Here is a 26949-nt window from a genome sequence, read left to right as displayed (position 1 = left end):
CAGTTTCCACTCTTATAAGTTGCCCAAACTCTTTCAAAAAAGCTATAAAAAAGATTCAAAACCATGTATTTCAGTGAAACTTGACAAAAAATAAGGGAATTATTTGCTTCTTTAGATTCTGTTTGCAGACATTTTCGTAATTAGCCAAATTTTTTCATTTTTTACATTAAATTTTAAATAAATTCATCATTTTCGGCTTCTTATTGAGAATAAGAAGTTTTTACTTTTTATTAGCACAATTAGAACAATTACCACAAATTGGCACACTTTTCATTTTTTTATGTTATTAAATAAAAAAAAACAAGTTTTTTCAACTGAAAGTAAGGCGCAACATTAAAATGTAAAACGAACAGAAATTATTACGTATATAAAGGGGGTTTCCCCCTCCTGAACACCTCGTTATTTACGCTAAATTTTTTTAGTACTTTTAAAAAAGCGTCTTATTGTTCTAATTAACTTGCGTTTCAGGAGTCATTATTAAGAATTGGAAAACAATTCAAACTTTAGCGTAAACAGCGAGGTGTTGAGGAGGGGGCAACCCCCTTTATATATGTAATAATTTCTGTCCGTTTTAAGTTTTAATGTTGCTCCTTACTTTCAGTTGAAAAAAACTTGTTTCTTTATTTAATTTCTGATCGTTTTTTAAATAATACCAGGAAATCTGGTCCCATATCCACGGAGAAACCCTCTCCCCATGGAAATATCCTCTAGACAATTCAATCCCTGTGAAAATTTACGCCGAACAATTACTCTTAACCACTCTACGCGTAAAATTGAGACGGAAAAGAGAAAGCAAGACACATAAAAAGAATTTTGTATAAAAATTCTGGCGAATTCCCCCCGGTGTATAATTTGTATAATTAGTGTATAAGTTCACTCCCTGGATACTTCCCTCCCTATCGAAGATTCCCCCGTGTAAAACCCCCTAACAGAAAAGTCCCCCCTCCCCACCCGAAAATGTATGCCTACATTCCAATAACAAACACTATGCGCAGACAATTAGCAAATTTTATAACTTACAGACCTTTTCCCTGGGGCTGTAGGGGGGTCAAGTTATACCTAAAGGCATCCCAAAATTTTGAACCGACGATTTTGGGAAAAAAGCGGCGGGTGGGGGCCTAGTTGCCCTCCAGTTTTTTGGTCACTTAATAAAGGAACTAGAACTTTTAATTTCCGTTCGAATGAGCCCTCTCATGATATTCTAGGACCACTGGATCGATACGTATTTTTGCAGAAAGGAGCTTGAAACCTATTAAGCAGGGTTTTCTGATACGTTGAATCTGATGGTGTGATTTTCATTGAGATCACTTGACTTTTGGGGCTGCTTCCCCCTTTTTTTTTTAAAATCAGGCAAATTTTGTCATGCTCGTAACCGTTGATAGGTAACACTAACCTTAATGAAATTCACATATTTGAAATCAGCATAATAAGCCGATTATTTTGATATATCTATTGGTATCAAAATTCCGTTTTTTAGAGTTTCGGTTACTATTGAGCTGGCTCACTCCTTTCTTACAGTTCGTTGGCACGAATTGTTTGAAATTCTAAATAAATTCATCATTTTCAGTTTCTTATTGAGAATAAAAAGTTTTTACTTTTTATTAGCGTAATTAGAACGATTACGACAAACTAGCACAATTTAATTTTGTTTTCAAATATTAAATTTCAAATAATTTATCATTTTCAGCTTCTTATTGAGAATCAACGTATGATTAGAATTTGTGAGAATTTTTATTACCAACTCATTGAATTAAGCAAGTAATGTGAATGGCTTAGGCATACAAAAAGCAAAATTGTTTCTTTTGAAAATTATACGAAACAGAATATAAATACAATTTCAATATACGAACCAACTATAAAGTCAAAATAGAACACAACTTATAACTCGGCTGGGGTGACTCAAAAGGCAATATAATACAAAACACAAATTTTACAAGACAAAGGAAAAACAGCAACAAAAAAATCCTTTTTGTATTTTTTACCTGTTTTTAGGGACAAATTGACAATTATGTTAGGTATTCAAGATGCAAAAAAACAAGGTTTCAAAATCCCAAACTTCCCTTTCCAACTATTTTTGAAAATGAGAAAAGAGGATGACATATTTCGGAAAACCCAAAATGGATTGAAACAATGAGTAAATTGGTTCAATTTACTCCAAATTTACTAAACCAAACAAATTTGATCTATTAGATTGACAAAAACGAATTGAGCCACTCAGTAGGTTTGTTTTGGAACAAAAATAACAACAAATAATTAAAATAATAAAAAAAAAAATTAATTATTTAAATTATGTGTTTTTTTTTATAAAAAATAATAAAAACAAATAATTAATTATCTTTAAAAAAAGCAAAATACTTCAGAATAGTCAAAAAGCATCTGAACTTGCGCAAAAAAACTGCCATCTATACTTCAAAATTACGATTCAGTAGATTACCTATTAGAATTACTCTGATAATTAAAATATATGGCAGTTACATTGCAGTAGAGGTGTGCAATATTTGGAGCCTACATGGATATATCTAGAAATATTGGTATTGATTTGACGTCTAGATTGGTATGAACATAACGAGATAAATATCGTTATCAAGTATACGCTAATATTTTAGTTTTCCTTCTCGTGACGCAAATTTCCTCATATACCACTAAAAACGATATAGAAGCAATAACTGAATACCAGTGCTGCTACTTTAAGCACTTCTACTAATTCTTATTTACTAGAACTTTCTTTTTGTCAATGATTGTTAGTATTTAATAGTATATTATTTATTACAAATTTATATAGATCAATAAAAGCACTGCACTATATGCAACTCAATTTAAAACATTCACAAAATAACATATTTAATTATATATAAATGCGTTAATTACGTATTTATTTGGACCATCCATTCACAAGCGTCCAATTATCATAAAAATCTTAGATTAATTACGTTATTGTTACATAAGTGAATTATTATTAATGAATTACGCAACAATGTGAGGATAACTTGGTTTAATTGCTATCTCAAATAAAATTAGCTTTAAGGTTTTTGAAGATTTATTGAGTTCCTCTTTGCGGTAAGAATAGAATTTACTGTTTATTCCAATAAATTTGTTTTTTCGAAAACATCATGGGGATAACTTGGATTAATCGCTATCTCCAAATACAATTAGACATAAGACTTTTCAGGATTTTATTTGATTCCTCTTTGCAGTAAGAACAGAATCTTGTGTTTTCTCAAATAAATTTGTTTTTCAGAAAACAATATGCGGATAACTTGGATTAATTTTTATCTTCAAATACGGCCAACTTTAGGGTTTATTGAGAATTTTATCCAGTTCCTCTTTGTGGTAGGGATAGAATTTACTATTTTCTCCAATAAGTTTGTTCCGCTCAAAAACCAGATGATGGTAATTTGGATTAACTGTTATCCTCAAACACGACGAGCTTTAAGATTTTTTGAGGATTTTATTCAGCTTTTTTTGCGGTATGAATGGAACTTACTCTTTTCTAAATTAAATTAGTTTTTCCAAAAACAATATGGGTATAACTTGGATTAATTATTATCTCTAAATACAATCAGCTTTGAGATATTTTGAGAATATTATTCAGTTCCTATTTGCTGTAGGAATGGAATTTACTATTTTCTCCAAATACCACTAGCTTTAAGATTTTCAAGAATTTTTTTCATTCCTTTTTCACGGTAGAAATAGAAACTATTGTCTTTTAATGAATACGGACAAGTCCAAGGGATATTTACTTTGAATAAAAATAAAAGCGTCTTTGCTAAATCTATATTTTTGGTTTAGGGTAAACCATCACCTTCAGGAAAAACTTCCTTTGATATTTTAAAAAAAGTAATAGTAGCCAGGTGAATGGGACTTTCAGGATCTACGTTGTTGACTGAACTAATTAATTTTAGACTATTACTTCTCATGTGGCTTTTTTCCCCCTTGAAATTCCTTTTGTGGAAAACATTTTTAAGATTTATGAACATAAACGAAATGACAAAAACAAGGTGCCCCACCCCCTCCCTTCCATCACCAAAAAAATTATCTATATATATATATATATATATATATATATATATATATATATATATATATATATATATATATACAAAATGTATCTCTGTCTGTATATACAAATTTATGGAAATTATAAGAGAAGAAATGTTTGAAAGGGTTAGCTTTTAAACTATTACAAAACAGTTTGTCCAGAAAGGGATTGCTTTAATTTTGAAGCCTTAAAGGCCAGTTTTGAGACATTTTAATGTTTTCAAATGAAAGATCCATAACTTATCTATAAAATGCTCAGACATTAATTTGAACAATTGGAGCAGGTTTTCATTAGGCTTATATACAGGGTTGTGGGCTTTCCAGTTCACTGTTTCGCGTTCTTCTTATTTTCCCTGCCTTACTGCAGTAAAGTACAAGGGCGCTGTTTAGTTACAACTTTAAGGGATAGCCCTTTTGCCTCAAGGCTATTAAATATCAGACTAAAAACTGCCATTTCTACACTCGCTGAAAGAGTTTGACCAACCAAGATTAGAGTTATAGGTGTTAGCCTGTGATAGTCAAAGCAGCTTAGTAGCTTGAGTTCATTCTGTCTCCAGGGCCGGGTTTAAAGCTTCTAGACCCAAGCGTTTTCACCACCCCGTTTTTGCGAGATTTTCGGAAAAAATCCCCGAAAATTCTGGGATAATGGAAGCACTGAACAGAACAGAGAAGTATGAGCCAAAAGTAGTGAAAGAGAGGTGATACTGAACTCTCAGCTGCCATTCTTGAGAGACATCTGACAGTTTATAAGCGGCCACGGAATTCCTGCATTGTTTTAAAATCACTTTTCTGTGAAAAGGCAGCATGGCGGCGGACTGCACCTTGACGATAAATCACATCAGTCCAGTTTTTGTTAAGGGAAAATCCCTCAGTAATAATTTATTGCCCCCCCCCCCGGCATTGAACGCCTCTAGGCCCGGATCTAGTGAGCCTATTGATAAATCTGAATCTGCCTATCTCTCTTTCAAATATAATCACTGCTTGAATTCTCCATTTTCCTGCTAAACCAAAATTGCTTAGTTTAAAAAAGACACAAATTCAAAAACGATCAATTTTCGCAACACAAATTTCTCAATAAAGGAGTTAATTAGCATTATTAAACAAGCTATCGATTCAGTAAAACAGTGCTGAAAAACGGGAAGAGAAATTTTAAATGAATAAGAGACTTGTCTGTGGAACTGGGCTGATACACTAATGATCTGTCCAATAACTCAGCTAAATTCTGAATTGATAACTATATATTGCATTTATCTTAGTTATTCGTCGTGTTTTCGTTGTCTTTCCTGTTTTTTTCTTTTTTTTACACTAGTCTTTTTGTCTATAGACTACGGACGTCTACATTTTTCTTCTTTGATCTTCAGTTGCCCGTCCTGTTTCTCAACTATTTTTTCTTTTTATTCTTATTTTATGAGTTTTGTCAGATTCTGAAATGAACAGGGGTAGCTAACTATATATTAATTTTTTTTAAGTTTATTAATAAGTCTTACAGAACACAAGTATAGAGGGGAGGGAATAGGACAGGATTCCACCAAAATTAGTCCAGAAGGATCCCTTCTTGCCCAAAAATTAAAACTATGTGCTTAAAATTTGCTTTTCCGTGTTAATCGGGGTTGAATCTAGATAAGAGATTAAATGATATTCACACCGAATGAAAAGAATATTTATTTTTAATATAAATTGAACTTGGGCAGATTAATTTTTCCGTGTTTTTTCCACATCAATCCTGCCCAGGGGAGGATCTAGAGCAAAATCTTGGGAGAGGCCTATTGTGACAAGGGCACCAATGAGCAAAATCTTGGGGAGGGGGGGGGCAATGTGACAAAGGTACCAATAATTGACCAAATTGACGATTTAAAAAAAAAGAGTAAAAAAAAGAGAAAAAAACATGATAAAAGGGCACCAGAAAAAATCTTGGGGGCCGCCCCCCTTCTGTATCTGCTAGTTCTCCTGCCTATCACCTTAAAGTAGAATTCAGAACTAAAAGTAGGGATGGAGATTTCTGATGATGAAATTAAATCTAAAAAATGTCAGAAAAACATATGAAAAAACTTCACTAGAAAAATAAACAAATAAATAAAGACTAAGTGAAAAATCACTGCTGGAAGATTCTGCAGATAAAGAAGAGACAAGAGGTTAAAGTAAATCAAAGAGGTCTCTGGAACCAAATAAACAGATTGAACTAAGTTATGGAACAAGATTCATATATAACACAATAATAATATAATAAAAAATGCACCCTCCAAGATCCCTCCCCTTGTATGGAGGTAAGCTTCTTCAAAAGTCAGCCCCTATGATTAGAAAAAAACAACATACTTTTCCTAACCTACAGATTGCAAAAACTTACTTTTCAAAACTATTCTGCCCCCCCCCCACAAAAATTACTTGTGTGTTTATTGAAGTTATCTTACTAATAATTTACTTGTGTGTTTACTTAAGTTGTGTTTACTGAAGTATTATACACTCATGATTTTACGCTTCTTGACTACAAAGCTACTGGCGTCGGTTCTGTATCTGTTATAAGCATGAATCAATTTTTTGAAATTATTGCCCATTGGTGATGCCTATAAAATAAACGCGCTTCTTCCGTGATTATGCTGTGTACATAGTGTATGGAAAAACATAGGACATTCAAAGATGGATAAGATTATTTCAGGACTATTCTATCGATCAGAAATATAAATAATGTATGGAAAAATTGCAAACTATGTTCAAGAATTTTTCAATTCAATGATTAGTAGAAAAAAATAGACAATTTTCAGAAGACTTGCACAACGGGTAATATACTTCTAATACTTAAATAAAAAATGGGGTATTTCTTTTGATATTAATTCCCTAATGCTTTTTCTATAAATTCATGAAATTTTCAATCGTCAACCCTCCGACGCAGCTTGAAAAACTGACTTAGCTAAATGTCCTTTAGCTAAATATCACCAAAAAGAACTCTCGGAACGATTTCTGCCCATTACTCGGATGTATAGACAAGAAAACATATTTGCTTTCCTTAGCTTTCCAACTGACTAACTTCTAAAGAAATACCGCTTCTGGTTCACTGAAAACACAAAAAATTTCTTCAAAGACAAAACACAGCACGAGAACCCGTTGAAAAAAAAAGTCAGACTGGAAAAATTCAGCTCTCTCAGATATAAAGAGAGAAATCATAGAAAATTCAGCCCCTTAGTACTAATTACTACTACTACTAGCAACTCACTGCAGCCCCAAGGTGCTTAATGCCAACACAGCTGCCCAAACTCCTCCTCCGCCCCAATCTAGTCAAAGCTTATCTCTTTAACTCCTCCCATAAAGTTCCGATTTCCATTAAAACTCTTCTTATGTCCCCTACCAACTGTATTCGGGGACGATGTGCTTTTTGTTTGTATACATATGGAGGTCTAAAAAGCCCAATATTTGACAGTCTGTCATCCTTCAATCGTTAATCTGTAACCATCTAAACCGTTCTATCATTATAGACCTAAAAAGTGGGCATGCTGCTATATTATGAAGAAAGGCCTCAGAAGCTACCAGCAGACATTTTCTTTTCATGAGGTTTAATTTTATTGTTCATTTGATCCTTTCACTCAAGAGGCTTCACTGTTTTGGGTTGAGATCAAGCCAAAAGGGCCTGTTGCCCCCCCCCCCCCCAAAAAAAAATATTCTGAGAACGGTAAGTATATGTCTTATTGAAACATAACAGAAAAGAAGTTCCAGTAATAAAACTACTTTGATTTGTATTTAAAAGTAACCCAGGAGAGTTTTGATGGTATTTATCTTTCTATGGTTCTTCAAAATACTTCCGAAAGAGCTATAGGCTATTCTAAATTATATTTTTATAGCTCAATTCCAGATATCTATACAGATAGTCTATCCCACATTATATATTTGAAGTTGTAACAGACTTCATCGCAAATATATCACTGTAAACATGTCGAATATCGAATTAAGCAATATCTATAGATAAACGTTAATTGATATCGCACACCTCTATATTACACATAGCACACCTCTATATTACAAGCTAAAATTCAAACAAAAGAAATCAATCAATAGTCCATTAAAAAGTAGAAAAGAAAAGATGGCCGGCAGATATTAATACTGACATTTTAAAAATTTCCTATTCTAATAAAACGAGATTTAGCCATCATTTTGTTCATTTAATCGCACTTCTAGAATCGATTTTTCTTCCATGAGTGTTGCCAAGTCACTAAGTAGCTCCTTATGTTGGCGCCGTAATCCCTCGCTCCTAGTTTGATGCTGTTCAATAATGGCGGCCAGAGAACTTCGCTTCGTCCTAAAAAACATTTTTCACTTTAATAGGTTTTCGATCATAAATTTTAATTGGAATGAACAGCAAACTTCAAGAAGAAAAAGGGGATTTTTTTATTCAATAGAAATAGAGGCACTACCAAATAGAATATTCAAATCAAACTAAATTTAATAAATAATTTCAATCCGAAACAAGGGATAATTCATTTGGTTTTCATTTAGTTTCATTTTAGAGCGAGAGACACCTGTATAATACCTGTTGGGGTATTATAATAATACCCCAACCGGCCATAATTATTTATTTACACCCCCCCCCTCCCGCAAAAAATAAAAATAAAATTCGTCTTTACTAAATAGGATTTCTTTAATTTCTACCTTCAACAAAGAAATATCACTAATATTTTTAATATTCTGATCAGGATGGTTTCAGAGTAGAGTACCGTAGAATATTTTTATTTATAACACATACATAAATAAATGTCACAAAACAGCGCACATGCCTGGTGGCATACTTTAGCGCTGAAAATATTGCCAACGAAAATACACAGCCATTTTCTAAAAAAATTTTACAACGACGAAAAAGAAAACTCTAATGAACAAAATGCTGAGCATGTCATAAGATATTTCTTCACCAGTCTTAGAAAATGTTGCTTGTTGCTGCATTCTCGAACTGATGCTGGAATTGAGTTCCAGATTTTTGGCCCAGTGTGACAGATGCTGAATCCCGCTCTCGATGTCGGGCGAATTTCGCACGAAAAGTCTTAACGATGCGTATTCGGATAATTATGAAATTGGGAATTAGTTGGAAAAATGCCGGAGAAATTTACAGGTAAATTACTATATTGATAATCGTGACAAATACTAGAGATAGAAATTAAATGAAGTTGATCCAAAGAAAAAATTCCTGAAGTCCCATATAAGTGTCTAACTGAAGATCAACATTAAAAAGAATCCTCATTGCTTTGTTCTGAAGTATTTGCGGAGATTTGAAAACAGACGAAAAGGTAGATGCCCAAACCGAAATGCAATAGAGAAAATATGGGTGGACGAAAGAATAATAAATAGATTTTAGAATACTTTTAGGAAAGAAATGACGAAGAAGAGTTAGCATGCCAATATTTCAAGAAGTTTTTAACGATTGTGTTTTTACAAATTTATGAAACGACAAATTTTCATCTAAAATAAACCCAAGGTATTTAAAATGATCTACCCGTTTTAATTCAAGACCATTCAAGATAAGAGAGAAGCTATCTGACACTACAAATCCAGGACGTGAAAATAACATATATTGGCATTTTTTTTTTTTTCATTAAGAGCTATTGAATTCCTTGAATACCAATCAGATACAGTTAGTAAGTACTTTCGAGGTTCTGGAAAAGAACTGATAGGTCCCGGTGAGAAGCAAAAATTACTACATTAATAGGCCCAAGGACAGAGCCCTGAGGCACTCCGTAATTAATCGGAAAAGTTTCAGAACGGAGATCACGAGATTTATCAACACATTCTAGTCGTCTCCCAGAAAGATAACATGCAAAAAATTTAACAGCTTGTGTTGAAAACCCATAAGACTTAAGTTTAGAAAGAAGCAACAAATGATTTACGGTGTCAAACGCCTTGGCGACATCAAGAAAAATCACCAAAGCGTGTTGACATTCACCTAGTGAATCATTAATATTCAGTCAAATCTCATGAATTGCCAGTTCAGTTGACTTTCCTTTTGTAAAACCATGTTGAGACGTGTGTAAAATCTTGCTATCAAATAAATATCTTTGTAATTGACTATTTGCAAGTTTTTCCAAAATTTTGCTGAAAATCGAAAGTCGAGAAATGCTTCAATAACCTGAAGGGTTAGTTGAACTTCAACTTCTAATTCCCCTATGAAACCCAGAAAACATTTGGTCTTGCGCTATAACGTAGCCATCACGTCAAAAATAATGGCTAATATGAGAATTTGTAAATTATTAACTATTAAGTCAAGGCCAAAGGACAAAATATCTGGAAAATTGGTTTATACAGCTATGTATTTGCGGAAGAGCCATCCAGGAAGTCCAGGTTGAAGCATTTGAATTTGTCAGTCAAAATGTCAAGACGATAGTTGTTTTTTTTTTACGTTGTAACGTTTCAACTTTCAATTCTCATATTCTTTAAATCATTGAAATTCTTATGGCCTCAAGAAAAGCAATGGTCCCAGAACCAGTGCAAGATGGGGACTTACACATCTTCTCAAGCCTACACAAAGCGCGTAAGCTGGATTGGAACTGAAGAGCAAGAAGTTCTGGGACTTCCAGTACGAATGGAGGCATGAAGCAATCAAGGGCCCATCTTTGTCTCAACATAGTTTTCCATACTTGGTGATGCTCTTTTATCGACAAGAGTCCAAATCCTGCACATGTGATCTCAAGCCCATTACCTCCAACTCATTATATATTCATGCCTACAAATATTATGGTACTATAAATATTATAAGAATACCCATAATAGATAGCTTAGCTAGAATGGAGTTTCTCAGCCAAAATAAGCCTGTCAAAACAGACCGAACCCAGAAGAATTATCCATTAATCAGGATTTAGTGCAAATGTTTACTAAGCAAGAATTTAGTCGTTTACTAGGCAATAACTTCCTCAAAGGACGCCACTTCTCAAGTTCACCTCGAAGCGCTCATAGCAATCACAGTTTTGATTAGTATTAAATAAAAAAAACAAGCTTTTTCAACTGAAAGTAAGGAACAACATTGAAACTTGAAACGAACAGAAATTATTACTTATATGAAGGAGTTTGCCCCCCTCGTCGATACCTCGCTCTTTACGCTAAAGTTCGAATTTTGTTCCAATTCTTTAAGAATGACCTGAATCACAAAGGGTTTAATTAGAATAAATAGCTCTTTTGAAAGTACTAAAAAATTCAGCACAAAAAGCGAGGTATTGACGAGGGGGCAAACCCCCTCATATACGAAATAATTTATGTTTGTTTTAAGATTTAATGTTGTTCCTTACTTTCAGTTGAAAAACCTTTTTTTTTTATTTAATTTCTGATCATTTTTTAAATAATGGTGGGAAATCCGGCACCCCCTTCTAGACAAATTCCCTTCCCCCATGGAAATATCCTCTCACGTAACCTTCTTCCCCCGACCTCCCCACGATAAAAATCTCCTCTCCTGAAAAAGTCTGTATACTTCCCAATAACCAATATTATATGTAAGTAATGGGTAAAGTTCACAACTTGCGGCCCTTCTCCTGGGGACTTTGGGGGATTAGATCATCCTCAAAGACATAGTTATTAGATTTTTCGATTATGCTGAACAAAATGGCTACCTCAAAATTTTGATCGGTTGACTTTGGGAGAACATGAGCGTTGGAGGGGGCCTAGTTACCCTCCAAATTTTTGGTCACTTAAAAAGGTCACTAGAAATTTTAATTTCCGTTCAAACGAGCCCTCTCGGGAAATTCTAGAACCACTGGGTCAATATGATTACTCCTGAAAAAAAAAGAAAAAAAAACAACAAAAAAACAACATATATCTTCTGGCAAAAAATACAAATTCGACATTTTTCCAGATAGCAGCTTGAAACATCTACAGTAGGATTCTCTGATACACTGAATCTGATGATGTGATTTTCATTAAGATTCTATGATTTTTAAGGGATGTTTCCTCCATTTTTTAAAAATAAGGCAAATATTCTCAGGCTCGTAACTTTTGATGAGAATTTATATATTTGAAATCAGCATAAAAATCCAATTCTTTTGATGTATCTATTGGTATCAAAATTCCATTTTTTAGAGTTTCGGTTACTATTGAGCTGGGTCGCTCCTTACTTACAGTTCGTTACCACTAACTGTTTGATAGCTCGTCTAAGGTCCACCCTGACGTCATGAGGCCACATCAGCAGGATTTTACAGTCAAGGACAGGGATGAAGAAAGGAGATTACGATGAAATAGAGAACCCAAACTGTCTCAAAACAGCGAGATAGCTCCGACCTTTTACACTCGGCCTATCCTCGTTAGGATTGTATACTAAGTATTGATGCTGGCAATTTAACAAGAATTTAGAAAAAAAGTATTATAGACATGAAATAGTCTACAACAAAAATAAAATGGAAAAAAAGTAGAAAAGAGAAAAAAATAGACAGGCGGCTTGACAATATTTTAAATATATACAAATTGGTTGTATGATTGGATATTTTGAGTGCTAATTTATCACTCAAAGCAAAGAAAAAGAAAATATAAAAATTTTTATTAATATTCATTATGTTTATAATCGAATAAAATTTACCCTTCCTATAAATAGCTTAAAGAAAATAAATAGGAGACATTATAAAAAAAAAAAAAATGAATAAAAAAACAACCCAAAGAAATAGTTAAGAAAATAGAAAAAGACAAACAGTGATAAAATATTTTCCAAACATCGTTTGTTATATATTTAAACATAAAACTTGTAAAAATTTAGCCATATCATGTTTTTTTTTTGTGAAGGAAAAAAGGCATGAAGTCACATATGCCTATAACATTTTTTGATTGCTCAAGATGATCATCGTCTGAAATTTTGTAGCAACATTTAAAAGTAAAAAAATCGCCAGATTATTCATGAAACAAAATTCAAGATTTCTGAAAAAAAGTTACTGTTCAATTCCTAATAGAAAATCTAAAAATTTTGGTGAATATTCATTATGTTGATAATCGAAGGAGAAAAAGTTGCAAAAAGATCAGGTAACTTTCCAATCTATATAATCAAATTGACCCTTACATCCTGTATCCCATTGCAGTTTACTTTATGAGTCCTGACATTAAGTTGATTATATATTGAATCTCAATCATAAGTTAGAAAAAAAATAAGTGTAAACAAAAAGAATAGAAAAATGATCTTAACATTATTCGTGACTCTTTGACTTATTCCTGATTCTTAAGTCTGTTAAACTAATTCAACAGGGTAATAACATCAAATTTTAATATAAAACACTGATCCAAAAAAAAAAATATTGAAAACAAATAATTTTGCATCCATTTGTCCGAAAATATTACAACTTCAAGGTTAGTGAATAAATGCACATTTTTTCCTGTAACAGTTAAAACCATATTTGCACCGTTTGTTTGCAAATGTGGCCGTTTTGAGTATCTTCTGAGGGTAACAATTCTGGCCACCAGTACTTCTGAATTTTTTGTCGTGTATTTCTTCCATATAGACAATATGTCCAAGTCTATCTTTTATGGTCTCTTTTCTTGTTTCTTGTCCGAATTTGCACCGTTTGTTCGTAAATATGGCCGTTTTGAGCATCTTCTGAGGGTCACAATTTGGGCCACCAGTCCTTCTGTATTTTTTGTCGTGTATTTCTTCCACAATGACAATATCTCCAAGTCTATCTTTTATGGTCCTTTTTCTTGAATTTGGTTTGGCTATTTGGCCACAAGTCCATATTTCAATAGCTTTGGAGTCCCTATTGCTATTGGCTAAATCTCTTTGACTTTCTTTAATACTCCGTTTTTCTGAATGCGGTTTTTTTACATTGACAATATCTCCGAGTCTCTCTTTTATACTCCGTTTTTTCGAATTTGGTTTTTCTATGTTCACAAAATCTCCAAGTCTCTCATTTATACTCAATTTTTTAGAATTCGGTTTTTCTATTTTCACAATATCTCCAAGTCTGTCTTTTATACTCTTTTTTTTTGAATTTGGTTTTTCTATTTTCACAAAATCTCCAAGTCTCTCTTTTATACTAAATTTTTTAGAATTCGGTTTTTCTATTTTCACAATATCTCAAAGTCTGTATTTTATACTCGTTTTTCTTGAATTTGGTTTTTCTATTTTCACAAAATCTCCAAGTCTCTCATTTATACTCAATTTTTTAGAATTCGGTTTTTCTATTTTCACAATATCTCCAAGTCTATCCTTGATGCTCTTTTTTTGGATTTGGTTCAGCTATTTGGCCATCCTTCGATATTACATGACGCTTCAACTGAAACAACTGAATATTACATGATGGTATAACTGATACTTTTGAATGCAAACTTTCATTGTTGCAAGCTTTAACTTCACGAACTTCAGGAACTTCAGCTGTATTCTTTTTTACAAAACCAGCTCCAGTTAGCATAGTATAAACAATATCGGCCAAAATTTCACTTTTAATCCTCAACCTGAACAGATCTTGTTCTCTTCCTTTTTCTCGGTGATTTCTGAACTTGTAATTACCACAAAAAGCTTTGAATGCTCGCTGATGGAATTCCTCATCCAACATTTTCTTCGTAAATTCTTCAAAAGTATTATTTTCTATGTTTAAGTTTTTTCCTTTAAAGTGCTCACAGTTAAGCGTTCTAAGATGTACTAAGTTGTCTGTATTCACCTCAAAGCTATTTAAGCATGCATGACGTCATATGTTCCTTTGCACCTTGAATTTTTTTCTGGTAGCATGACGTCATAAATGAATTTATTTTGGAGTGACGTCATGCTCCCAGAAAAAAAAATGATGGGCAAAGAATATGTATGATGTCATCCAAGCTGTATAGAGCCTTAAGATGGGTACAGCGTGGTTTAAATTAAGACCATATTCATATACAAAATAATATAACCCATGTAGGCCTTATCTTTTGAATAGTTGCTTCAATAAGGTATGATTTTGACAAGACCAAATTAGTGTGACCTCAAAACTAAGAATCTGCAGTGAATAAGATAATTAAGTAATTTTGACTCCAAATTCTTAAATTATTGATTGATGACCCAGTAGCCAAACAAAAAAAAAGTCTCGGAGGCAAAGGTCGCGCTCATGATTTGTCAATATGAAAAAAAGTACGACAAAAAATTCAAATAACCGTGATCTAAAACGAAATTCAAATCCAGTAATGCTTAATGATTTTTGAGACGGAAGGCCAAGAGTTTGCACAGTTACATGGTTAAAATGTTAAAATATGGGTTAAAATGCTACAAAAACAAATGTATATTTATTCATTAGCCTTATAGTTAGATTTTTCTTGGGCACACTGATGCTAAATTATCTGTTTTTATGTATTGTGGATCAATGTTGTACAGTAAAATTTAATGTTAAAGTACTTATTTTTCAAAGATAGGTTTTAGTAGAAAAGATGGACATATTCGGCCATAGTTTTTTGATCAGTTAAGAGTTCTTCCAGGTCATTTGGTAGACCATAAGACTCCCAGAAATTGCCAGGGCTCTACTCTGGAGGCAGTATGCATACCCAAGTAGATCAAAAGATGCTATATGCACCAAAGTTTAAAAATTAGCTGTAATACTCTGGGAATGGCTATGGGAATCAAATTGAAATTTTCAGAGGATCTTTTTTGGGTAGGGGGGGGCTTCAAACTACCTCAAATTTTAACTTAGGGGAGAGGCAGAGGTAAATCAGAAGACACTAGCTCATGAAAATAACATATCTCCTATTGTCTCAAGAATGACTTGAGGAATGAAGTTAATACTTGCAGGTAATGTTGGGGAAAGTACTGGAAAAGAAGCTTCAAATTCTTGGATTGGGATTAGGGGGGGGGGGGGGTAAACAGTTTTAGTCTGTGACTCACGAGAACAGTTTTGCATTATTAACTCCTACGCATCTTATAATCACTGCACAACTAGGCAGCAAGGTAATTCAAAAATGTTAAATTTTGTTGAAGGGGGGGATTGGACATTGAACTGTGAAATAGGGAGAGGGTAGAGTTAAGTCAAAAGACAGTATATGTATCCAGCCCATCAAAATGCCATATCTGCAACATCTCAGGAACAGTTTGGGGGATGGAATTTCATAGGAAAAGAAAAGGGACACAAAATTTTGGTTGAGGGGTGGGCTAAAATACGATGTATCCATCCGCCTGAGTATTTTTGCTTTACAAGTATTTTTGAGATTAAAAATCTATTCAGATCATAGCACCAAGGTAAATAAAAAAACATTATGTGGTGCAAGATTGTCAAAATGGTATGTTTGCAATAGCTCTAAAAAGGCTTATGGTATCAAGTCAAAACTTTTATGGAAAGTTAGGAAGACCCAGTGGACCCGTTGTAACTTGGAGATGCGAGGAAGCCTAAATTTTTTTCTCTTTGATCCACTAAAAGGTCTCGACAATGTAAGCCTCTAAGGGACCTACAATCTATTTGCAATTAAGCAGCAAAGTAAATTGAAAGACATTGTTTGTTGCCAGATGATTGGAACTGCATACCTGCAATATAAAAACCGCTTTGGGGATCAGGTTGAAACTTTCAGGGAGTATCGGAGAAACAGTTGAACCTTGAATTTTGACTAGGGGTCAGAGGGAAAGGGTCTAAACACTTGGTCTCCAATTTCTTTTTGTATTTTTGGCATTAAGATCCCAATCTAGACTAGAATCAGTGACATACCATGTGTGCCAAGGTTATTTAAATTGCATATCTACACTATCGCAGGAACAGAATGGGGGATTGAATTGAATTCTCAGGAGGTTCTCAGGGCCAAGTGGAGCTCATATTTGGATTTGGGGGAGGGGCTGAGATAAATAAAAAGAAGCTGTATCCAGGCTATCAAAATGGTATATGTGCAGTAACTCAGGAAAAACGAGTATCTACATGACCTGTAAATTAAAACCTATAAGGTGACAACAATTAGAACTTGGACCCATCTTTCAGCATCACAAAAATATGGAGTCAAGATTAGTTTCAAACTTGCTTTCTGTTTAGGAGCACACCTAATCAAGAAAATAATGAATGTTGTTTTGAAGCTGATTAGAGAGGTAAGATATAAGGCAGATTGGGAAAAAAACCTTTTTGGGCTCCACATTTACTCAATCTGTTGGGGAAATGAGAGGCAAAGGACTTCCTATTTTGTATTTAGATGGAGGAAATGTGGGAACCAAAAAGGTGTTTTATGAAACTAACGGTTGTAGAGTATCGCATAGTCACTCACCATCAAGTAGGCTGTTAACCAACGTATTTTAAGGACTCAAAAACTGTTTCAGGGTCCAAATTTCAGACTTTTAGAAATGATAAAAAAGGATCACAAAGGTCCACATTTTGAATAAAAATTCTATACTTAAATATTTAATCTGTGACCTACAATCATTTAGAAAAATATATATTTGGATTAGTATAAGAAGAAACATGAAGTATGGGTAAAGGGGGTGAAGCTTTCTCTCTTTTTGTGGAGACGATAGTTTATTTTAGAAAACTATACTTTAATTCAAAAAGTAAATATACTAAATAATTTTTTTTTCTCAAAGCATTATTTTGCAGAAGTTAACTTTGATGTAAGAAGTGGGTTTGATGGGGTAGTATTAAAAACAAACAAAAATCATAAAAAACAAGTTTTTTTTGCAAATGAAAGTAAAGAATGACATTAAAACTCAAAAAGAAAAGAAATTATTCCATATATGAATGAATCTTCCTCCTTCCCAACCCTCTATTCACTAAGCTAAGGTTTGATTCCTTTTTTTTATCGCAATGGTTTAAGAACAAATGCTCAAACACAATGGCAGTTGGAATGAGATAAAAAGCATTTTTTTTTTTTTTTACAGTGCTTCAGGAACGAAAAACCTTTTTGTTTTGCATTTGCTTAAAACATTAAAACATTCCAGTTCAAATGTTTCTAGAGGCAATTGGTAAGTAAAACAATTGCAATTACCCAATAACTGCATTTTCTATACTCGTAAATACTTCCAGTTAAGCATTATAAAACTAGCATGAAAAGCAGGGGACTGTGGAGGGCAGAATCACTAATATACTTCAGAATAATTTCTGTTTGTTTTGAGTTTTAAAGTTGCTCTTTATTTTCATAAGGAACTCTTTTTCTTTAATGTTGTTAAGATCAAACTTTATTGGCTATCTGATTCTGATTTGTTGTAATGGGGCATACACAAAAAAAGAAGAAATAAATGATAACACTGCTCATTTTGAATAGATGCGATGAACATAGTAAAATACTATTTTACTATGTTGTTATTAAATAGTATATGGAAAAGCCTTTTGACTTCAAAAGGAGAGTAAACATTATTCTTCTAGGTTCAGTTATTTGGAAATACAGAACTATAAGAGTCAGAGTTTAATGGTCATCTTAGAGACATCAAAGAACCAACCATAAGCTGGGATTCATACTAAACTACCATAGGTGGAGAAAACATCTGAAAGTACTTGATGATCCCCCCAACACCAGTCCAATGATTTTTCTTCTTGAAAAAAATAAACAATTGAAAAGCAGGTATTAAAAATGCACTACATCAAATTCAGAGACCCCCCCTACACCCTCAAGGGTCAAACCCTTGTGTGCCCGTAGACAAAAAGTTTGGTAATTCGTTTACGGGATTCTTATTAGGAAAGCTTTTCATTGTAAAATAATTTAAATAATCGCATGAAGGATAAAACAATAAGTTAAAACTGCCGTCAATTATAAAAAAAGAGGAATAGTACTTCTTGGCTGATTTATATTTTAACTGAAATGAAATATTTCAAAAACTGCTCAAATGTCTCTTCTTACCTTTAATACATCTTACATAAAGTTTTTACTGCAGGGAAGAAAATTAAGAATTTATTTTAAATTTGTCAAACTTTGATCTTGATGTTCAAACTTTGATTTGTCAAACTTTGGTATAGAATACAAGCATACGACATTTGCTTCAGTTCCTTTAACAGGTGAATCAAACAGCTTAGTAGATTATGAGCAATTGTTTGATTCACCTGTTAAAGGAATCGAAGCAAATGTCGTATGCTTGTATTCTATACCAGATAAATATATTAAAGTGATTAATGCTGTGCACTGAACTGAACTAGGCATAGCATAATGCAGCACGTGATGTATAACAGCATGAGGTATAATAGCTGCCTCTTTATCACATTCGGAATTGAACAGGGTTGCGCTCTATCATTAGTTATATGGGGCATTGTTAGATGACCCCTGTCTTAAGGAGCAAAGCAAAGGCAATGGGAGGACACGGAATCAATCCATGTGGGTGGAGGATAACGAACCAGGGAAAAAAGTTTATTTAGCAATCAAGTCTTGGAAAACTGTCTAATTATGAAGCAATTTCTTGCTTTTTAAGGATGCGAGGGGGGGGGGGTAGTAGTATATCTCCTGCTGTTAATGTCTTGTGTTGCATTATTCTGCGCCTAGTTCAGTTCAGTTCAGAGTTTTATTCACCAATAAATACAGATTGAAAATACAAAACTCATATTCCTCTTTGAACGACTCCATAGCGAGGGATTCAAGGGGGAGAAAAAAGGGGATAAGGGATATAACTAAAGATATAAAGGGGATATGTGACTTGTAACTGTCAAGAATGCTTGATTTTTTCTTTCTTTAGCTGAGCTTCGAAGATATGAGTCTAAACATCAAGATCAAAGTTTGACAAATTTAAAATAAATTCTTAATTTTCTTCCCTGCAGTAAAAACTTTATGTAAGATGTATTAAAGGTAAGAAGAGACATTTGAGCAGTTTTTGAAATATTTCATTTCAGTTAAAATATAAATCAGCCAAGAAGTACTATTCCTCTTTTTTTATAATTGACGGCAGTTTTAACTTATTGTTTTATCCTTCATGCGATTATTTAAATTATTTTACAATGAAAAGCTTTCCTAATAAGAATCCCGTAAACGAATTACCAAACTTTTTGTCTACGGGCACACAAGGGTTTGACCCTTGAGGGTGTAGGGGGGGTCTCTGAATTTGATGTAGTGCATTTTTAATACCTGCTTTTCAATTGTTTATTTTTTTTCAAGAAGAAAACTCATTGGACTGGTGTTGGGGGGATCATCAAGTACTTTCAGATGTTTTCTCCACCTATGGTAGTTTAGTATGAATCCCAGCTTATGGTTGGTTCTTTGATGTCTCTAAGATGACCATTAAACTCTGACTCTTATAGTTCTGTATTTCCAAATAACTGAACCTAGAAGAATAATGTTTACTCTCCTTTTGAAGTCAAAAGGCTTTTCCATATACTATTTAATAGCAACATAGTAAAATAGTATTTTACTATGTTCATCGCATCTATTCAAAATGAGCAGTGTTATCATTTATTTCTTCTTTTTTTGTGTATGCCCCATTACAACAAATCAGAATCAGATAGCCAATAAAGTTTGATCTTAACAACATTAAAGAAAAAGAGTTCCTTATGAAAATAAAGAGCAACTTTAAAACTCAAAACAAACAGAAATTATTCTGAAGTATATTAGTGATTCTGCCCTCCACAGTCCCCTGCTTTTCATGCTAGTTTTATAATGCTTAACTGGAAGTATTTACGAGTATAGAAAATGCAGTTATTGGGTAATTGCAATTGTTTTACTTACCAATTGCCTCTAGAAACATTTGAACTGGAATGTTTTAATGTTTTAAGCAAATGCAAAACAAAAAGGTTTTTCGTTCCTGAAGCACTGTAAAAAAAAAAAAAAATGCTTTGTATCTCATTCCAACTGCCATTGTGTTTGAGAATTTGTTCTTAAACCATTGCGATAAAAAAAAGGAATCAAACCTTAGCTTAGTGAATAGAGGGTTGGGAAGGAGGAAGATTCATTCATATATGGAATAATTTCTTTTCTTTTTGAGTTTTAATGTCATTCTTTACTTTCATTTGCAAAAAAAAACTTGTTTTTTATTATTTTTGTTTGTTTTTAATACTGCCCCATCAAACTCATGTTTTACATCAAAGTTTAACTTCTGCAAAATAACGCTTTGAGAAAAAAAAAAACTATTTAGCATATTTACTTTTTAAAATAAAGTATAGTTTTCTAAAATAAACTATCGTCTCCACAAAAAGAGAGAAACCTTCACCCCCTTTACCCATACTGCATGTTTCTTCTTATACTAATCCAAATATATATTATTCTAAATGATTGGAGGTCAGAGATTAAATATTTAAGTATAGAATTTTTATTCAAAATGTGGACCTTTGTGATCCTTTTTTATCATTTCTAAAAGTCTGAAATTTGGACCCTGAAACAGTTTTTGAGTCCTTAAAATACGTTGGTTAACAGCCTACTTGATGGTGAGTGACTATGCGATACTCTACAACCGTTAGTCTCATAAAACACTTTTTTGGTTCCCATATTTCTTTCATCTAAATACAAAATAGGAAGTCCCTTGCCTCTTATTCCCCCAACTGATTGAGGAAATGTGGAGCCCAAAAAGGTTTTTTTCCCAATCTGCTTTATATCTTACCTCTCTAATCAGCTTCAAAACAACATTCATTATTTTCTTGATTAGGTGTGCTCCTAAACAGAAAGGAAATTTGAAACTAATCTTGACTCCATATTTTTGTGATGCTGAAAGATGGGTCCAAGTTCTAATTGTTGTCACCTTATAGGTTTTAATTTACAGGTCATGTAGATACTCGTTTTTCCTGAGTTACTGCACATATACCATTTTGATAGCCTGGATACAGCTTCTTTTTATTTATCTCAGCCCCTCCCCCAAATCCAAATATGAGCTCCACTTGGCCCTGAGAACCTCCTGAGAATTCAATTCAATCCCCCATTCTGTTCCTACGATAGTGTAGATATACAATTTAAATAACCTGGGTAGACATGGTATGTTACTGATTCTAGTCTAGAAGGGGATCTTAATGCCAAAAATACAAAAACAAATTGGAGACCAAGTGTTTAGACCCTTTCCCTCTGACCCCTAGTCAAAATTCAAGGTTCAATTGTTTCTCCGATACTCCCTGAAAGTTTCAACTTGATCCCCAAAGCGGTTTTTATATTGCAGGTATGCAGTTCCAATCATCTGGCAACAAACAATGTCTTTCAATTTACTTTGCTGCTTAATTGCAAATAGATTGTAGGTCCCTTAGAGGCTTACATTGTCGAGACCTTTTAGTGGATCAAAGAGAAAAAAATTTAGGCTTCCTCGCATCTCCAAGTTACAACGGGTCCACTGGGTCTTCCTAACTTTCCATAAAAGTTTTGACTTGATACCATAAGCCTTTTTAGAGCTATTGCAAACATACCATTTTGACAATCTTGCACCACATAATGTTTTTTTATTTACCTTGGTGCTATGATCTGAATAGATTTTTAATCTCAAAAATACTTGTAAAGCAAAAATACTCAGGCGGATGGATACATCGTATTTTAGCCCACCCCTCAAGCACAATTTTGTGTCCCTTTTCTTTTCCTATGAAATTCCATCCCCCAAACTGTTCCTGAGATGTTGCAGATATGGCATTTTGATGGGCTGGATACATATACTGTCTTTTGACTTAACTCTACCCTCTCCCTATTTCACAGTTCAATGTCCAATCCCCCCCTTCAACAAAATTTAACATTTTTGAATTACCTTGCTGCCTAGTTGTGCAGTGATTATAAGATGCGTAGGAGTTAATAATGCAAAACTGTTCTCGTGAGTCAGAGACTAAAACTGTTTACCCCCCCCCCCCCCTAATCCCAATCCAAGAATTTGAAGCTTCTTTTCCAGTACTTTCCCTAACATTACCTGCAAGTATTAACTTCATTCCTCAAGTCATTCTTGAGACAATAGGAGATATGTTATTTTCATGAGCTAGTGTCTTCTGATTTACCTCTGCCTCTCCCCTAAGTTAAAATTTGAGGTAGTTTGATGCCCCCCCTACCCAAAAAGATCCTCTGAAAATTTCAATTTGATTCCCATAGCCATTCCCAGAGTATTACAGCTAATTTTTAAACTTTGGTGCATATAGCATCTTTTGATCTACTTGGGTATGCATACTGCCTCCAGAGTAGAGCCCTGGCAATTTCTGGGAGTCTTATGGTCTACCAAATGACCTGGAATAACTCTTAACTGATCAAAAAACTATGGCCGAATATGTCCATCTTTTCTACTAAAACCTATCTTTGAAAAATAAGTACTTTAACATTAAATTTTAATGTACAACATTGATCCAAAATACAAAAAAAAAAAAATTTAGTATCAGTGTGCCCAAGAAAAATCTAACTATAAGGCTAATGAATAAATATACATTTGTTTTTGTAGCATTTTAACCCATATTTTAACATTTTAACCATGTAACTGTGCAAACTCTTGGCCTTCCGTCTCAAAAATCATTAAGCATTACTGGATTTGAATTTCGTTTTAGATCACGGTTATTTGAATTTTTTGTCGTACTTTTTTTCATATTGACAAATCATGAGCGCGACCTTTGCCTCCGAGACTTTTTTTTTGTTTGGCTACTGGGTCATCAATCAATAATTTAAGAATTTGGAGTCAAAATTACTTAATTATCTTATTCACTGCAGATTCTTAGTTTTGAGGTCACACTAATTTGGTCTTGTCAAAATCATACCTTATTGAAGCAACTATTCAAAAGATAAGGCCTACATGGGTTATATTATTTTGTATATGAATATGGTCTTAATTTAAACCACGCTGTATCCATCTTAAGGCTCTATACAGCTTGGATGACATCATACATATTCTTTGCCCATCATTTTTTTTTCTGGGAGCATGACGTCACTCCAAAATAAATTCATTTATGACGTCATGCTACCAGAAAAAAATTCAAGGTGCAAAGGAACATATGACGTCATGCATGCTTAAATAGCTTTGAGGTGAATACAGACAACTTAGTACATCTTAGAACGCTTAACTGTGAGCACTTTAAAGGAAAAAACTTAAACATAGAAAATAATACTTTTGAAGAATTTACGAAGAAAATGTTGGATGAGGAATTCCATCAGCGAGCATTCAAAGCTTTTTGTGGTAATTACAAGTTCAGAAATCACCGAGAAAAAGGAAGAGAACAAGATCTGTTCAGGTTGAGGATTAAAAGTGAAATTTTGGCCGATATTGTTTATACTATGCTAACTGGAGCTGGTTTTGTAAAAAAGAATACAGCTGAAGTTCCTGAAGTTCGTGAAGTTAAAGCTTGCAACAATGAAAGTTTGCATTCAAAAGTATCAGTTATACCATCATGTAATATTCAGTTGTTTCAGTTGAAGCGTCATGTAATATCGAAGGATGGCCAAATAGCTGAACCAAATCCAAAAAAAAAGAGCATCAAGGATAGACTTGGAGATATTGTGAAAATAGAAAAACCGAATTCTAAAAAATTGAGTATAAATGAGAGACTTGGAGATTTTGTGAAAATAGAAAAACCAAATTCAAGAAAAACGAGTATAAAAGACAGACTTGGAGATATTGTGAAAATAGAAAAACCGAATTCTAAAAAATTGAGTATAAATGAGAGACTTGGAGATTTTGTGAAAATAGAAAAACCAAATTCAAAAAAAAAGAGTATAAAAGACAGACTTGGAGATATTGTGAAAATAGAAAAACCGAATTCTAAAAAATTGAGTATAAATGAGAGACTTGGAGATTTTGTGAACATAGAAAAACCAAATTCGAAAAAACGGAGTATAAAAGAGAGACTCGGAGATATTGTCAATGTAAAAAAACCGCATTCAGAAAAACGGAGTATTAAAGAAAGTCAAAGAGATTTAGCCAATAGCAATAGGGACTCCAAAGCTATTGAAATATGGACTTGTGGCCAAATAGCCAAACCAAATTCAAGAAAAAGGACCATAAAAGATAGACTTGGAGATATTGTCATTGTGGAAGAAATACACGACAAAAAATACAGAAGGACTGGTGGCCCAAATTGTGACCCTCAGAAGATGCTCAAAACGGCCATATTTACGAACAAACGGTGCAAATTCGGACAAGAAACAAGAAAAGAGACCATAAAAGATAGACTTGGACATATTGTCTATATGGAAGAAATACACGAAAAAAAATTCAGAAGTACTGGTGGCCAGAATTGTTACCCTCAGAAGATACTCAACACGGCCACATTTGCAAACAAACGGTGCAAATATGGTTTTAACTGTTACAGGAAAAAATGTGCATTTATTCACTAACCTTGAAGTTGTAATATTTTCGGACAGATGGATGCAAAATTATTTGTTTTCAATATTTTTTGGATCAGTGTTTTATATTAAAATTTGATGTTATTACCCTGTTGAATTAGTTTAACAGACTTAAGAATCAGGAATAAGTCAAAGAGTCACGAATAATGTTAAGATCATTTTTCTATTCTTTTTGTTTACACTTATTTTTTTTCTAACTTATGATTGAGATTCAATATATAATCAACTTAATGTCAGGACTCATAAAGTAAACTGCAATGGGATACAGGATGTAAGGGTCAATTTGATTATATAGATTGGAAAGTTACCTGATCTTTTTGCAACTTTTTCTCCTTCGATTATCAACATAATGAATATTCACCAAAATTTTTAGATTTTCTATTAGGAATTGAACAGTAACTTTTTTTCAGAAATCTTGAATTTTGTTTCATGAATAATCTGGCGATTTTTTTACTTTTAAATGTTGCTACAAAATTTCAGACGATGATCATCTTGAGCAATCAAAAAATGTTATAGGCATATGTGACTTCATGCCTTTTTTCCTTCACAAAAAAAAAACATGATATGGCTAAATTTTTACAAGTTTTATGTTTAAATATATAACAAACGATGTTTGGAAAATATTTTATCACTGTTTGTCTTTTTCTATTTTCTTAACTATTTCTTTGGGTTGTTTTTTTATTCATTTTTTTTTTTTTTATAATGTCTCCTATTTATTTTCTTTAAGCTATTTATCGGAAGGGTCAATTTTATTAGATTATCAACATAATTAATATTAATAAAAATTTTTATATTTTCTTTTTCTTTGCTTTGAGTGATAAATTAGCACTCAAAATATCCAATCATACAACCAATTTGTATATATTTAAAATATTGTCAAGCCGCCTGTCTATTTTTTTCTCTTTTCTACTTTTTTTCCATTTTATTTTTGTTGTAGACTATTTCATGTCTATAATACTTTTTTTTCTAAATTCTTGTTAAATTGCCAGCATCAATACTTAGTATACAATCCTAACGAGGATAGGCCGAGTGTAAAAGGTCGGAGCTATCTCGCTGTTTTGAGACAGTTTGGGTTCTCTATTTCATCGTAATCTCCTTTCTTCATCCCTGTCCTTGACTGTGAAATCCTGCTGATGTGGCCTCATGACGTCAGGGTGGACCTTTGACGAGCTATCAAACAGTTAGTGGTAACGAACTGTAAGTAAGGAGCGACCCAGCTCAATAGTAACCGAAACTCTAAAAAATGGAATTTTGATACCAATAGATACATCAAAAGAATTGGATTTTTATGCTGATTTCAAATATATAAATTCTCATCTAAAGTTACGAGCATGAGGATATTTGCCTTATTTTCATAAAAGGGGGGAAACATCCCTTAAAAATCATAGAATCTTAATGAAAATCACACCATCAGATTCAGTGTATCAGAGAATCCTACTGTAGATGTTTCAAGCTGCTATCTGGAAAAATGTCGAATTTGTATTTTTTGCCAGAAGAAAGATCACGGATGCGTGTTTGTATGTTGTTTTTTTTTTTTTCTTTTTTTTTTCAGGAGTAATCATATTGACCCAGTGGTTCTAGAATATCCCGAGAGGGCTCGTTTGAACGGAAATTAAAATTTCTAGTGACCTTTTTAAGTGACCAAAAATTTGGAGGGTAACTAGGCCCCCTCCAACGCTCATGTTCTCCCAAAGTCAACCGATCAAAATTTTGAGATAGCCATTTTGTTCAGCATAATCGAAAAATCTAATAACTATGTCTTTGAGGATGATCTAATCCCCCAAAGTCCCCAGGAGAAGGGCCGCAAGTTGTGAACTTTACCCATTACTTACATATAATATTGGTTATTGGGAAGTATACAGA

At 33.2% G+C, this 26949-nt stretch overlaps 1 protein-coding gene across 2 annotated transcripts in view; it reads right to left on the bottom strand.

Moving 5' to 3' along the window:
* Nucleotides 1-4090: 4090 nt before the first annotated feature.
* The window catches only part of Reps (RALBP1 associated Eps domain containing), a 101331-nt gene continuing 78472 nt past the window's right edge, over nucleotides 4091-26949 (bottom strand). For both annotated transcript variants that reach the window (XM_089090590.1, XM_089090591.1), the window contains one exon: nucleotides 4091-8323. In XM_089090590.1, coding sequence (XP_088946716.1) covers nucleotides 8167-8323 — 157 coding nt within the window. In that variant the 3' untranslated portion in view covers nucleotides 4091-8166. The remainder of the gene's footprint in view (nucleotides 8324-26949) is intronic.

This window comes from Artemia sp. Qi Xiang Cuo, chromosome 6 (genome assembly GCF_049724085.1).
Source record: "Artemia sp. Qi Xiang Cuo chromosome 6, ASM4972408v1, whole genome shotgun sequence".
Classification (NCBI taxonomy): Eukaryota; Metazoa; Arthropoda; class Branchiopoda; order Anostraca; family Artemiidae; genus Artemia; species Artemia sp. Qi Xiang Cuo.
This window is presented reverse-complemented; position numbering and strand designations above follow the sequence as displayed.